Consider the following 13274-nt stretch of genomic DNA (forward strand, 5'->3'; position numbering starts at 1 on the left):
GTCCCCACGAGGGACACGGCCAAAATTCGGCTTTATCAGTTTGTGCAGCCATTAAAGACATCCACGGGCAGACAGGAGAGGCGGGAGCTCCGCCAACCGCCCCCGCAGGCCCGGCCCGCAGGGGTCCCGCGGCAGTCGGTCCCACGGAGGGACCCCCGGCCCCACGCGTGTCCGCGCCGCCCGGGCCCGCTCTCCCCCCGCCACGTGGGACCTGCGGGAGCGCCCCTCGGGGGCGGGGCCAGGCGGTGGGTGGGGCGTCGGGGGCGGGGTTAGCTGTAGCAGTGACGCGACTGTAGCTGGCGGGCGCGGATGGGCGTGGCCTAACGCGGAATGGGCGGGGCTGGAGAGCGGAGAGGCGGGCGGGCGCGGTTGGGGCGGGCGCAGGGGCGTGGTTAGGCGGGTGGAGGCGGGGCTGAGCCCTCAGCTGACCGGCCGCCATTTTGTCAGGCGCTGGGAGGCCGAGCGGAGCCTGGAGTTGGGACTTGCGGCTGCCGGGGCCGCTCCTGCCTGCCGCCCGCCGTGTGCCGCACCGCGCCGGGGGCGAGCACCGTCCGCGCCCCCCCGCCTCCCCGCCCGGGATGTGAGCGGCCCGGGCCCGCTGGTCTCAGCCGGCTCTAGCGGTAGCAGGAGCCGCGGCGGCCCCCCCGGCTGGGCCCGGCCCCTCAGCCCCAAGCGCAGGCCCCGCGGCCCGGCCCCGCCGCCGCCGCCATGGCGCTGAAGATGGTGAAGGGCAGCATCGATCGCATGTTTGACAAGAACCTGCAGGACCTGGTGCGCGGAATCCGCAACCACAAGGAGGACGAGGTGAGCGGACCCGGCCCCCCCCGCGGGGGGGCTGCTGGCTCCCTTCGGCGGGTCCCGGCGTGGCCGGCTCCCCTTCGCTCCGGCCTGGGCTAGTTCGCCTCATCCCTCCGTGCTGGCTGTCACCCGTTTCCCAGTCAGGTCCTGCTCCTCCGGGGGGTCAGGGAGGGTAGGAGTCTGCCTCCACCCCACTCCCCGCGGGGAAGGCTGCGCCAGGCCCAGAGCAGCCGGGTGTCTTGGGCACCCTGGAAAGGGGATGTTGCTTTGGGGAAGGTGGAAGCAGGAATCAAAACGAGGAAGATGACGCTGGGATGTAGGCCAGGAGGAAAGGGAGAGACTGTGGGAGAACAAGAAAGCTTTAGGGGAGCATTGAGTTGAAAAGGAGAATAAGGGAGGGTCACGCTTGGTACTCGCCTTCCCATTTAGCCTGTTATTGTGGTGTTGAGATCCCTGAGAGAGATAGATAAAAAATAGGGGAATTCCTTTCTATTGCATGACAGTCAACTACTGTAGTCAACTATATATTCTTCATCGTGAAGCTCATATACAGGAAAGCTGAGTTGAGTCATAATTCAGCTTTCAAATTATTCATGTGGTATACCTTCTGACTAAAATGTATTTTCCTTGTTTCAAAGCTTTTGTAGGCAGAAAGCAAATGGATGTGTTGGCCTGTTATTCTCTCTGTATTAGAGGCACTTGATCAGGAAAGTAGTATAGGTGAAATAATTGGTCATCAAGAACATGTTATGTGAGACTTTCCACATTGAAGTGTCACATGTTAATTGGGAAGTAACAGACATTAGGGATATAATTTATGTTCATCTTCAAGTAAGTAGTCGTCGCCTTAGAAGCTTTCTTATGAATGGTCTAACAGTTATGCTTTGCTGGAATATCAGTGAGTTGCTGTGGAGTTAGTGATAGGCTAAAAGTATTTGTAGACTACAGTGTCTCTTCATATGAGTACAATATCCAAATGGTATCAGCTATGAAAGTATCTGGAAAAGTTGTAAACATGTAACTAAATGAAATACTTAATTTGGAAAACTGTTATCTTCGTTACTAGTGCTGTGGGACAGAAACACAAAATACAACTTCCAAAACTACTTGAATGTTCAAATTCAAATGGCTTTTAAGCCTGTTGTGCACAGGACAAGGTGTTATTCGTTAGTGATGATACTTGGGAAACTTGTATTTTTATTTTAGTATACATTCAATTTATGGGTATTGATTTGGTGACAGAGGAAGATAGTGCTACTATGAAGTGTGCAGTGCCCTGCAAAACGTGGGAAACTACATGGAGAGGTGGAAAGCACATGTTTATGTGTTATACTCAAAGCTGGAAAAGGTGAACAGTATTTCTATGGAGCACTTCCCCATAGTATGCTTATGCCCAGTTTGTATGTTGTGCTGCTTTTAGTAAATATGCTTTATTCTTTTGTGCATAGGAACAAAATGTTTCATCAACTGTCAAACCTCTGAGGATCCCCCTGATGAAGGTCCAAGCTGGTCCAGGCCTTTGTGGCACCAGTCCTCTTTGAGGAGGATTGAACGTACTGTTTTCATTTCTAAAATAATTTTGTGACAAATGGCTCCTTCTCCAGGACTTCATAAAGAGCACAAGAGCTGTTACACAGTCAGGATTAACAAGTTCCTGTGCATCATAAGCCATACCAAGTTTGTTCTTAGTCTGTGACAAGAAATATTTAAAATGCATTGGTTCTGATCTCCTTTGGAGTTAGGAAAAAATGCTCCTCAGACAATTTTGTAGGGCTCTGTATACTTGAAGGAAGTTGTTATACAGGTGTACACTCTCTCTAGGAATCTAGAGAGGTGAGGTCAAAGCAACTGTGTTATCTCTTACTGTAAGTAAGAGGTTGATGTCAATTACAATAGTTGGACTGTAGCATGACAGTATTTTAAACAAAGGTAGCTCTTTAGTTTGAAATACAAGTTTTGAGATTTTAAAATTGATAACTAGGGATAGTTCCTTTTTATATCCTTATGTGCACAGCAAAAATTAAAAGCTGAACTTCAGGATGTGTTCAGCTGATCAGTAGACATTGCACTGATGAAATGTGTATCTTTTGTAGCATGGATCGTTTCCGGAATCCTTCAAAGATTTTGCTTAATTACAGGACTGTTCCATTTTCTAGATCAGCTAGCTGAAGAGTGCTGTAAACCTTCTGTTACTAAGATGCTGGGTGTTGATTCAGTGCTTCCCAGGCAATGATTATGGATGTTTTCTAGTTTTCAGGTGACATTACAAAATCAGAATAGTATTTTAGAGGAAGCAGCTGCAAAAATTCTTCCTCCTTTTCCTACAATGCTTCCATTGTTCATTTATCTACTAAGTGTTGCTCCAATACTGGATGCAGTTGTTAAACTGGCATTTGTGTGTCTCAAGGTAAGTGTCTAAGCTTAAGACACACACACTTTGTCCTATTCAGAAGAGCAAATTTGTTTTAAACAAACAGCAGCGTGCTTTGGTGGCAAGGATATTAGCTGTTGATCTCAGGTCAACAAGAATTACTCTGTGAAAGAGATGTCTCTGGAAAGGAGGTATTGTGGTTGTTAAAAATGACATGGAAAGAATTGAAGGCATGATTATTGCTTTGACTTCTGATTTAGTTACGCTTTTTGCAAAAGGTTAATTTCTGTTGTGTGTGTTGGTTCTTGTCTTTGGGAATTTAATTGTGTGGAAATTCTGCCATCACTTTTCCCCTCATCTTTCTGGGCAGTCTCTCCTGGTAGATAGGATATAGTAAGATTTATTCCTTTCCCGTTCCTCCACAGGTGCCATCACAAGCGAGTGTATCTGGTATTCCACTGACGCATCGAGGATGTGTTTTTAGTGCAGGATGTGACAAATGGTTGTCACCTCGGTTCAGGCATGGGTTTCTCAATACAGCTTTTCAACAGACTTGCTGCATTCTTGCTTGATGGTTATATATTCATCCTGTATTGCTGGGACTCTTAAGCACGTACCCCAAGGCTTGTTGTGAAGTAAACCGAGCGCCACGAGCTCTTTACCAATAAATGTGGTCCCTCCTCAGCTCACTAGAGGAACTGAGAGGGTACTGGAGGCTGCCTGGTGCTTGAGCTCTCATCCTTGCTGCAGAGTGCTTAATTACCTGTCAGAGGCCATTTTCATTTTTGTTCCTGGTCTGTATCCAAAGCTGACCCATTTATTTTGAGTTTAAACCACTGAAACTGAAGTGATGGTCTTCTGCAAGGATGAGAGGTAAGGGATAGGAGTTAGTTAACACAGTCACTTTTCGGTGCAGACATACCCTGTCCATTTTCCAGTCTTCGGGGGAAAGTTGGAGCTGCATCATCCTTCTGCAAAGTAAATGCTAGTGTGGAAGGAATGAGGTAGCATAACAGCATTACATCGTTTCCTAGTTTGACGTGTTGTGTTTACTTTTCAACAGTCTGTACAGCTGCTTTAACCCCTGTGGCATTTCCCAGTGCCAGCTCAAAGTTTGAGGGAAAGCCAAACCTGGAAGAAAGACTTGATCCTATTTCATCCTATTGTGGTATTAGAATCTAAGGGTAAAGGGTATGGGATGGAACATAATAGGGGAATTTTGAGGAATGCTAAAAAGCTTGTTAGTGTCCAAGACTGAAAAAACAGCCCAACTGATAGGCAGCGTGCAGTTCATTGATGACAGTCAGCTCTTTCAGTCACTGATGCTCAATCAGTTACTGCTTGTCATATGTGTGTTAATATCTTTGAAGGGAGCTCATTATTCCACCCACTTTCAAGTGGATCTAGAGTTGCTATTGTTAATTCTTTGAGTGTGTGAATCACTGGAAAAGACAAAGTCGGAAATAGAAACAATACACAGAAGAGACTTGGGTAAGGACCTCACACCAGTTGGTAGAAAAGCAGACCAGTAGTGGCCTCCAAGGTAGCAAAGCCCAGTGTAACAGCGTCCCTGCCTTACCTGCTGTGTCACGGAAAGTAAAGGGCCTGGAGCCGTGGAACATGAGCCAAGACGTAGGCTTTTTCTTGTGTGATTACAAGCAGAGAGCAGCTGAGGCTTTGCATTAGTGCTGCCTTTCATTAGCTTCTTGCTTTCTCCTGTGTTAAATATTACTTAATTGACTGTGGCATAAGTGGGGCTAATAGCTTTGTTCCCAGTCCAGATCCTTTTGTAGCCATCTCTTCTGAGGGTTTGAAACGCTCCAGACAGATCGCTTTCTCACATGTAAGTAAAAATTCTGCCTAGGCAGGCCCAGGGAAGAGGAAGAGCTTTCTGGTACCTCATCCTAAGAAATGGAGTGGCCCATACACTGCACCTTTTGCGAGGCCAGTGGAAGAACAACCAGAAAAATCAAAGTAGCATAAAGATACTAACTATATTTCTGTACTGTGGTCATTTTCAGAGTTGTTTATTTGATGCTTTTTGATGCAGCTCTCTTTGTCCCAGTGTTGAGTGTGGAACATGGGGCCTTTTGTGATTTCCTCTAATGTCATCAGTGTCCACAAAAGTGACTGAAAAACCTCTTCCTCTACCATGTGGGTTAGTGAATATATTTGGTGTACAAAGAGTACCTTTAGGTTTTTCACTTAGAAGTGTTCTTTGGTAGCTTGTCCCGTTTTCTGGTGTGATGTGAAGAGCAGCAAGAGAAGCATCAAACAACATGCATCAGAAAGACTGAGTCATGGGACCAGTTACAAAGAAGCATTTGTGTTTGTTAGGTTATTAAAAAAACCTGATCGTTCATGCTGAAAAATAGAAATCTGCATAATCTAAAGGGGAGTCTGCTTAAATCCGGGTGGCAGGAAGTATAAAGATATTTAAGTAAGGTAAAAGGTGCAGAAAATAACATGGTTAGTGGTAGCGTTAGTAGCTCCTAGAGGCGATTGAGTGCTTTTTTAAATAAGAAGCATATGTTCAAAATAACTGACAATACTTATGAGTCCTGTTGAATACTGAAGTGTAACTGGGCATGAAAAAATGTTTGGTTCATACTGGCTTACCTGCTCAGTCACTGGCCGGTAGGCTGATCAAACGAAGTTTGTAGACCATGTAGTTGAGTGCTGGTTTTTGTATTAGCTGTTTCCTTTTTATTGTTGTTTATTTTATGACCTAGATGTTCAAACCTGTTAGCTTTCACAGGGAGATCCATATGTTAGAAGGTGTATAAAGGGAAGTAGGCATCTGTGTGGGTATGTTGAAACTTTCTTCCAGTGGGCCCAATCTTCATGGCAAATTCAGGCTGCGTAAAATATATCGCTGCTAGCTATCGTGGTGTGACTGAGCTTCAGCCTTGAGGAATATAAGTTTGTTTAGAGCGAGTGGTATGATTGTACAGCAAGGAGTAGGTGAACAAATTTACTTGAATTACACAAATATTTGTACTGAATTTAAGAAGTCAGCGATGGCCACGAACCATCTTTTTCTTCATTGTCCTTCTTACCTTTCCATAACTGAGAAGTAGAATCATAAAGGTTGGAAAAGACCTCTAAGATCATTGAGTCCAACTGTCAGCCAACACCACCATGCCCACTAAACCATGTCCCTAAGCGCCTCATCTACACGTCTTTTAAATACCTCCAGGGATGGTGACTCCACCACTTCCCTGGGCAGCCTGTTCCAAGGCCTGATCACTCTCTCAGTAAAGAAATTTCTCCTAATGTCCGATCTAAACCTCCCTTGGCGCAACTTGAGGTCATTTCCTCTCGTCCTATCGCTGTTACTTGGGAGAAGAGACCAACCCCCACCTCAGTACAACCTCCTTTCAGGTAGCTGTAGAGCACGATGAGGTCTCCCCTCAGCCTCCTCTTCTCCAGGCTGAACACCCCCAGTTCCCTCAGCCACTCCCCATCAGACTTGTGCTCCAGGCCCTTCACCAGCTTCGTTGCCCTTCTCTGGACACACTCCAGCCCCTCAATGTCCTTCTTGTCGTGAGGGGCCCAAAACTGAACGCAGTATTCGAAGTACTCACAGCTTTGCATGAATCAGTGTTACATCTTTGTAATATTTTCAGTGTTACATGTTCATTACAGTATTAATACATCATTAAGCATCTTTTATTGTGATGTTTCCCTCTGAACTAGTTCCAGTCAGCTGAGTCTCGGAAACAATAGCTACTTTAGCTCCGTAGAAGGAAGTGACTATTTCCTATACATACAACAAAACGCGTGCTTGTAACGAAGCCTACCTTTATCAAAGCCTGAAATTATGCACAGAAATATGTCTGGAATTAGAAAATTGAAAAATCTATTGTAAAACCACTTGCACAGCTATTTGCATAGTAATGTAAAAATAAAAGTTTGAGTATTATCTTGTGTTTGCAGGGATAAGCACTTTTATCTGACACGTCTCTCTCGTCTTAAAAGTTGCCTGCTCAGGTATGATTTAGACAGCACAGGCCCCTGAGGGTTGTTTAGTTGCCATGCAATTAAATTAACAAATATTGTGATCAGACTGGAGACATATTTGTATTAAGGGACTGATCAGACCGGAGATGTATTAAGGGACATCTCTAGAGCCTTGCTGATGATACATGCTTACTGATTTATGTTGGGCTGTTTTGGGTTTTGCTATCTAATACCCACTTAATTGTTGGCATCTCAGACTAGCCCGCCTGGGGAGGTGGTCCAGGATGGCTTGCGCAGCTGTGCTCCAGCTTTCTGCAGAAGTCCTCTTTTGTGTGACATACTTCAATTGTCTTTGGATAAACTGCTGAAAAGGAGCTTTCCATGGGAGGCTGCCAGAACACCCCTGTGCTTAGAGAGATGCTGCTGGTGCTGCAGTGCTCAGCGCGCCTGGGGCAGCGTCGGCCACTGGGTGTGTGCGTTGGCCTGGGTCTTGCTTGGAGTCACTTTAGACAAGTAGCTGCAACTCTACATCTGCTTTTTTTCCGAAATCCAATCCTTCTGTGTTACGTACCTGTTCGGAAGATCGTATGTGTCTTTCTGCGGTGCCTTCCGGTGCTGTGGTGATTTGTTTGGGATTGTTTAGTATCTGCTCTGAAACTGGTAGGTGTACACTACTTGCGTAGCATCTCTCTGAATTTTTAAAATAAGGTTCAAAGGTTTTTATTGGTTTATGAATCAGTTTAGGATAGACAGATGCATCATGCCAAATGTCAATTGGTATGTATGATTTCAGTAAACATTAAGAAAAGAAAAAAGTGCAAATTGACTTTTCGCATTCTTCCATCAATGTCATTTGGCCAAGGAGTCTTGCTGTCTCGCTTTGGTTGTAATAGACGAAGGGGTAGTGGATAATGCATCTTGTTTCTAATTAATAATATAAGAGGAGGCTGCTGCAAATGAAACGGCAAAGGTTCACTTTCGTGCCTCCAGTGTTTATCGCTGATGAGAACAGTACATTGGTCTAGGATCTTAAGGCTGCCTACAAAATGAGTGAATAAATCCCTGGAAAGCTAGGTAGCAAAGGCAAACTAAGACATGTTAAAACACGTATAGCAATACTGTTTGTCAACAGCTGAGTGGAATATAAGCTTGGCTTTTTCAAAATGTCTTTCAAGTTGTAACATGTTTTCTGAGCTCTTTATTGCATCTGACTACCCTCTGCACCGTTTTATTTTGGCTGCTGCAAAGCTGCTTAAATGAATGCTGTGCAATTTCTCAGTTATTGCTTATATAGTTACATGCTTATCTAATTTGCTTGGTTTATGGTTTTAGTGAAGTTAGTTGTGAGATAGCCTGTGCTTTGGAATTCTCTTTCTATCCAGCCATGGAGTAGTCTTAATGAAGGATCCTGTTACTTACCTCAAATAGCTTTTTCTACAGTATTTAAATAATATAATATTTTTAGTTATGTGTGACAGAAGTTAATATCTAATATGCTTATCTCTAGCGCTGTGTCCAACTGAGTGGAAATCAGCACGTTTTGCTTTTTTTATGCTCTTGTCTGTTACTTCGGTTGATTTATTCTATGCTGTCATGGTACAATGCTTGTGTTTCAGGTACTGTAGTCAATTATAGGTATATAAATTCTATTTGACTAGTTCAGTGGTGTTTGTTGACATGAAGTACTGCTTCTGGGGGTTTTGATAGAAGCCTGGCAAGTGATACGTATTTCTTTCCACCCTTCTTCCTTAGGAGGTGGCAGCTGATCTGCACTGTGCTTGTAACAGGATCTTCTGCATGAAGCACAAACAATTTCAAAAGTTGCTTCACCTCCACAAGGTCTCTGTGGTGTAACTGCCTTTTGTGTTAAGCATTGTGGTCATGTCACATGGCTTGCATCCCACAGGTGATATTTCTTAAGATTATCAAAAAAAAAAAAAAGGAAGGGCAGTTGTTGCTGGTTTTCTGGAAGTTGGAACAGTGGGCATCTTCCTCTCATGTGAAATCGTCATGTGCTTGCGCTCAACGTGATTTCATGGAGTTAATGGCAAGCATATGTCTGAAAGTGCTGCAAGAAAAGATAAATCCTACAGTACTTAAAACAAAAGAAATGTCATATTTTGTGCTTATGTCAGTTATTTATTTTTATGTATATTACTATTCCAAACTTTTTCTGTTTTAGAATGGTGTAGTTACACATTTATATCAGTTCATATCTTGCTCCTTGTGGTGTTCACTGTTAATCATCCTTTCCTTAAAACACTGTATTTAACCCTGAAAGTGCAAGAGAAATAGGGACTAATGTTCACTGACATTTTGCTGTTTCATCTGGGTGGAAAGCACTGCTGTTGCAGTAAATGATAGGTTTGAATCTCAAATCAGCTGCAGCAGATCCAGTGGATTGAGGCTGGATCCTGACAAGGAAATTGGTGGAGGATTCTGCTGCCTTTGGTTTGCTGGACTGTAACCCACAGTGGTAAGAATCTGGGTTTGCCATCTCTTGGTTTTGGAAGGTAGTATATGGTTGAGATAAGAGTACAGCTTCGTTAAGACTATTGGAAATGAATAGCTTTCATGATTAGATTTAATATAAAGGTTCTGCAGTGATATCCACTCTAATCATTAGTGTCTTCTCATCAGCTGACGAAAGTACTGCATAGAGAGTCACATTTCCTCGGAATGTAATTGTTGTTCAGTTAAATTAATGATTTTTCTACTTCGTTCACATATTGCTTGAAAAAAATCTTAGTCTTTTGTGAACCTCTCTGAAATTGTCAGCAAACCCCAAGTCCTGTCTTGGCTGGAGCTTGGAATAAAGTTTTAGTGTTTTTCAAAGTTTTTTTAAAAAACCATGGCTTTGGAAATGAAAAATCCTATAAACTGACATTTTGGCTTCTTACCATGACCCACTTTTCCCTTCCTCCCTCCCTCTGTTTCAAAGGGATTGTGTCTTTGATTCTTGATACTTTCATTCATATTTTAGCCACTCACACTAGTTCAAGTGCACGTATTTTCTGGGTGAGATCTTGGAATTCTTGAGGAATTTGGGCTTATTTTAAAAATTAGCTTGTGTATTTTGTTAATGGATATAAAGTGCTTACTGCATCTGTTTGGTGGAATATCTTAAGAAATGGCAGTTACGACTTTGTGCTGTATTCACAGCTTTGTTGAGTAATTACTGCTAACATCTGCATGCTTTACTTGGGTTTTAGCTGCGCTGCTCCGAGTGTGTTTCTGTAATCTTCCTCCTTCTGAAGGATATGCGAGAGAGAACAATCACCCAAGTGGTTGCTATAGCATTTCATTAAGGAGCTTTTTCCACTGAGTTGGGAAAGGGCTCCTTTCCCACTTGGCAGCCTAGCACGAATAAAAGAGCTCCTCTCAGCTCTTTTCCCTGTGTTATCATATGCCCTTCAGCTTTTGACTGCAGACTTGCAGCTTTGCCTGGATTGCCATCCTTCTGAGGGTGTTCTTTCGCTTAATGGCTCTGCTTGTTCTCAACTACACCGGGAGTGAAAGGCTTCCTTATAATTGCCTTGTTTGCTCAAAGCAGTCTGGCTGGGAATGTCCAAAGGTCTATAAATATTGTGACTTAGAAGTGCTTCTCAGCTGACTGGCCAAAATGTGTGAGCAATTGAGTAGCATCCCGGGAAGACTTCAAATAAGACTGTCACAGAATTAGTAACGAATTAATAGTTAAGAAATATATTGATATTCTAATCAATACTCTGAGTATAAGTGAATTCTGAAGTATTTTCCGTTTGCATTCCTTTCTTCATGGGATCTCAAAAGCATTTTAGGAAAAACTGAGTTATATCCTGGGAAGTACTATTTTTAATTACCACACTAGGAAATTGCTATGTTAGAAAGATTTATGCAAAAACTATCAGTGAATCAATGCTGGGAAAAATATCCAGATTTTGTCCTGTATGTAAATGTGTGGGGTTTTTTTTTTCCTGCAAACATTTAGGCCTTGCTGAGCAACTGCCATTTTTTTCTTCATTGCATCAAGTGGTTGTTCTCCCTGTCACTGTCTAGCCTGGCTGTCTGAATTGAACAGCTTGCAGGCTGCAGTGTGGGGCCTGAGGGTATTGGTCAGCATGAAAATGCTTTGGTGCAGCCTCCTGCCCGGTGCTTTGCAGAAGTCAGCAATTCCACCAGCCAGAGACCGGGGAAGAGCTTCGCTAAAGATCTGTGCATGTGTACTTGTTTTCTTCATATTTATGTAGATGTTAAATGTGGTAGGGAATCTGGCTGGGGTGTGGTGGTTGGGTTTCAGATTTAAGTGGGAGACTAAATAGATGAGTTTTGTTCATATTGCTCATTCATGACAGTGCTGCTCCACAGAGATTAACAAAAAGTTAATACCTGCTGATCCTTTAAAACTTTCTATATATAGGCTCTTTCATTCCTTGTAGTCTTTTAGGATTTGAAGTACAGCTATTTTGGAAGGACTTCTTTCTGCTCTTCAAAATCCCCTATTTTAGTTTCAGATCTGACTGAGTTCTGTAATATACTTTTCCACCCTCTTTAAAGGAAGCTGCTCATTATGTTAGACTACCTGGTAGACAGGGGTTTGCCTGCAGGCTGCCTGGGCCATCGAGTGTGGCTAGTGGCTTGGAAGCCTGTATTGGGCTGTGCCGGGCTGTACGTTATTGAGCTTTTCCATACTCTATTTTTTCCCCTCCTGGTCACAGAGTGGTTTGTGTTCAACTCCCAAGAGGTTTTCAGGAAACGTAAGCTAATGTTTAAATAGTTTTGGGATAGATGCTATGGGAAATGACAATAATGCTTTCTGGTTATGGGCATAAAGACTGAGAACCTGCATGTTCCTATTCTGCACTGAGAACCAGTGCTGACCTTGCTGACCAAGATGTGGCAATGAGATACACACGTGAAGGATTTGGTGACGCTATTCCAGTGTGCTCTTATGTGTGCATAAAATATTCAAAGCTAGGTACAATGTATTTGTAGGTCAGTTGCATATCATAAAAGTCATTCAGCATCTCTGATCAAGTGTGTGTTTTCTACTCTCAGAAGTTTTTTTTTTAGTTTAAACTCTTGAGTTTAAACTAAAGTTTGGGAGTTGTCTGGACCTGAATCACTCTCAGGCGATGGGTTTAGAATCCCAAATCTTCTGCTTCCTGGGAGAAGTCACCTGGACGCTACATTGTTAAGCATATAGGGGCAATGCCATCTCCAGTTTTGGCAGATGTGATCCACTAGCGCATATCCAGGAGGACAGATGGGTATCTCTGTAGAGGAAAGGGTTGTTTGGTGTTTAGGATGCCCTGCCTTAACATGAAAATTCCCATTGCAAAGATAGTATTTCTACCCCAAATGCAGGCATTTAGGAATACCTTAAATTTCTTCAAGTAAATTAATTTGCCAGCTTTCTTTCATCAGACCTTCTGAGTTATGTTATGCTGGAGAGCAGGGCTGCTGTTTGAGGGACCTGCAGGAATGGGGCAGACAGGAGCTCCATGAAGGTCAACAAAGACTTTTGCTAAAAGTCTCAAAATAACAAATATGGTTCCACCTGAGCTCACCCGTGCCCTGGAGGAGCTGGCTTTTATCCCTCCGTAAGTGTGAGGTTTGAGAGAAAAGCCAAATAATTATTCTGCTTATATAGAAGCTGTTAAACCAGTGAAGCTGCTGCTGCTCTGAATTATGTGTATTCACCGTGCGTCCTGATGATGGATTCTAATTCTGGTATCGCTAGACTCTAAATGATAGCAATGTAAATTGTTGTTACATGACTGCTGGTTGGGGTATGAAGTCCCTGCATTAAAATTCAGTTGCTGCCTTTCCTCGCCTGGATCATTGCACTGTCTCTTTGCACTACAGCCCTTGTACAATTTTTTTATTGTCAGCTGCTATTTATTAAAAATAACATTCTCTGCTTCTAGCAGCAAACTTTTATGACTTTAAGCATGAGTCTTACTCTAGGACATTGTAAAAGACCAGTCGAATGGTTGGGATAATACACAAAATTTAGTGTAAAGGGGAGAAATGTTAACTAAAGGCAGGCCAGTAGATTTCTATGTTGAAAATATCTTTTTGGTGGAAGGTAATGGTATTCAGGCAGGATTTTTCTTTGGAACTAGGTAATCTGTTTCTGACCTGGTTCCTCTGGCAGTTG

At 43.3% G+C, this 13274-nt stretch overlaps 1 protein-coding gene across 5 annotated transcripts in view; it reads left to right on the forward strand.

The window, feature by feature from the left end:
- The first annotated feature begins 450 nt into the window (after positions 1-450).
- The window catches only part of AP3D1 (adaptor related protein complex 3 subunit delta 1), a 44956-nt gene continuing 32132 nt past the window's right edge, over positions 451-13274 (forward strand). For 2 of the 5 annotated variants that reach the window (XR_012677523.1, XM_075175202.1), the window contains exon 1: positions 451-804. Coding sequence is in view for 1 of the 5 variants with exons in the window: in XM_075175202.1 (XP_075031303.1) it covers positions 709-804 (96 nt within the window). In the remaining 4 variants the exon portion in view is untranslated. Of the gene's footprint in view, positions 805-1801; positions 2352-13274 lie in introns of those variants that run through there. The other 3 variants (XM_075175203.1, XM_075175205.1, XM_075175206.1) reach the window with 3 other exon arrangements.

Source organism: Calonectris borealis, chromosome 28 (assembly GCF_964195595.1).
Source record: "Calonectris borealis chromosome 28, bCalBor7.hap1.2, whole genome shotgun sequence".
Taxonomy (NCBI): Eukaryota; Metazoa; Chordata; class Aves; order Procellariiformes; family Procellariidae; genus Calonectris; species Calonectris borealis.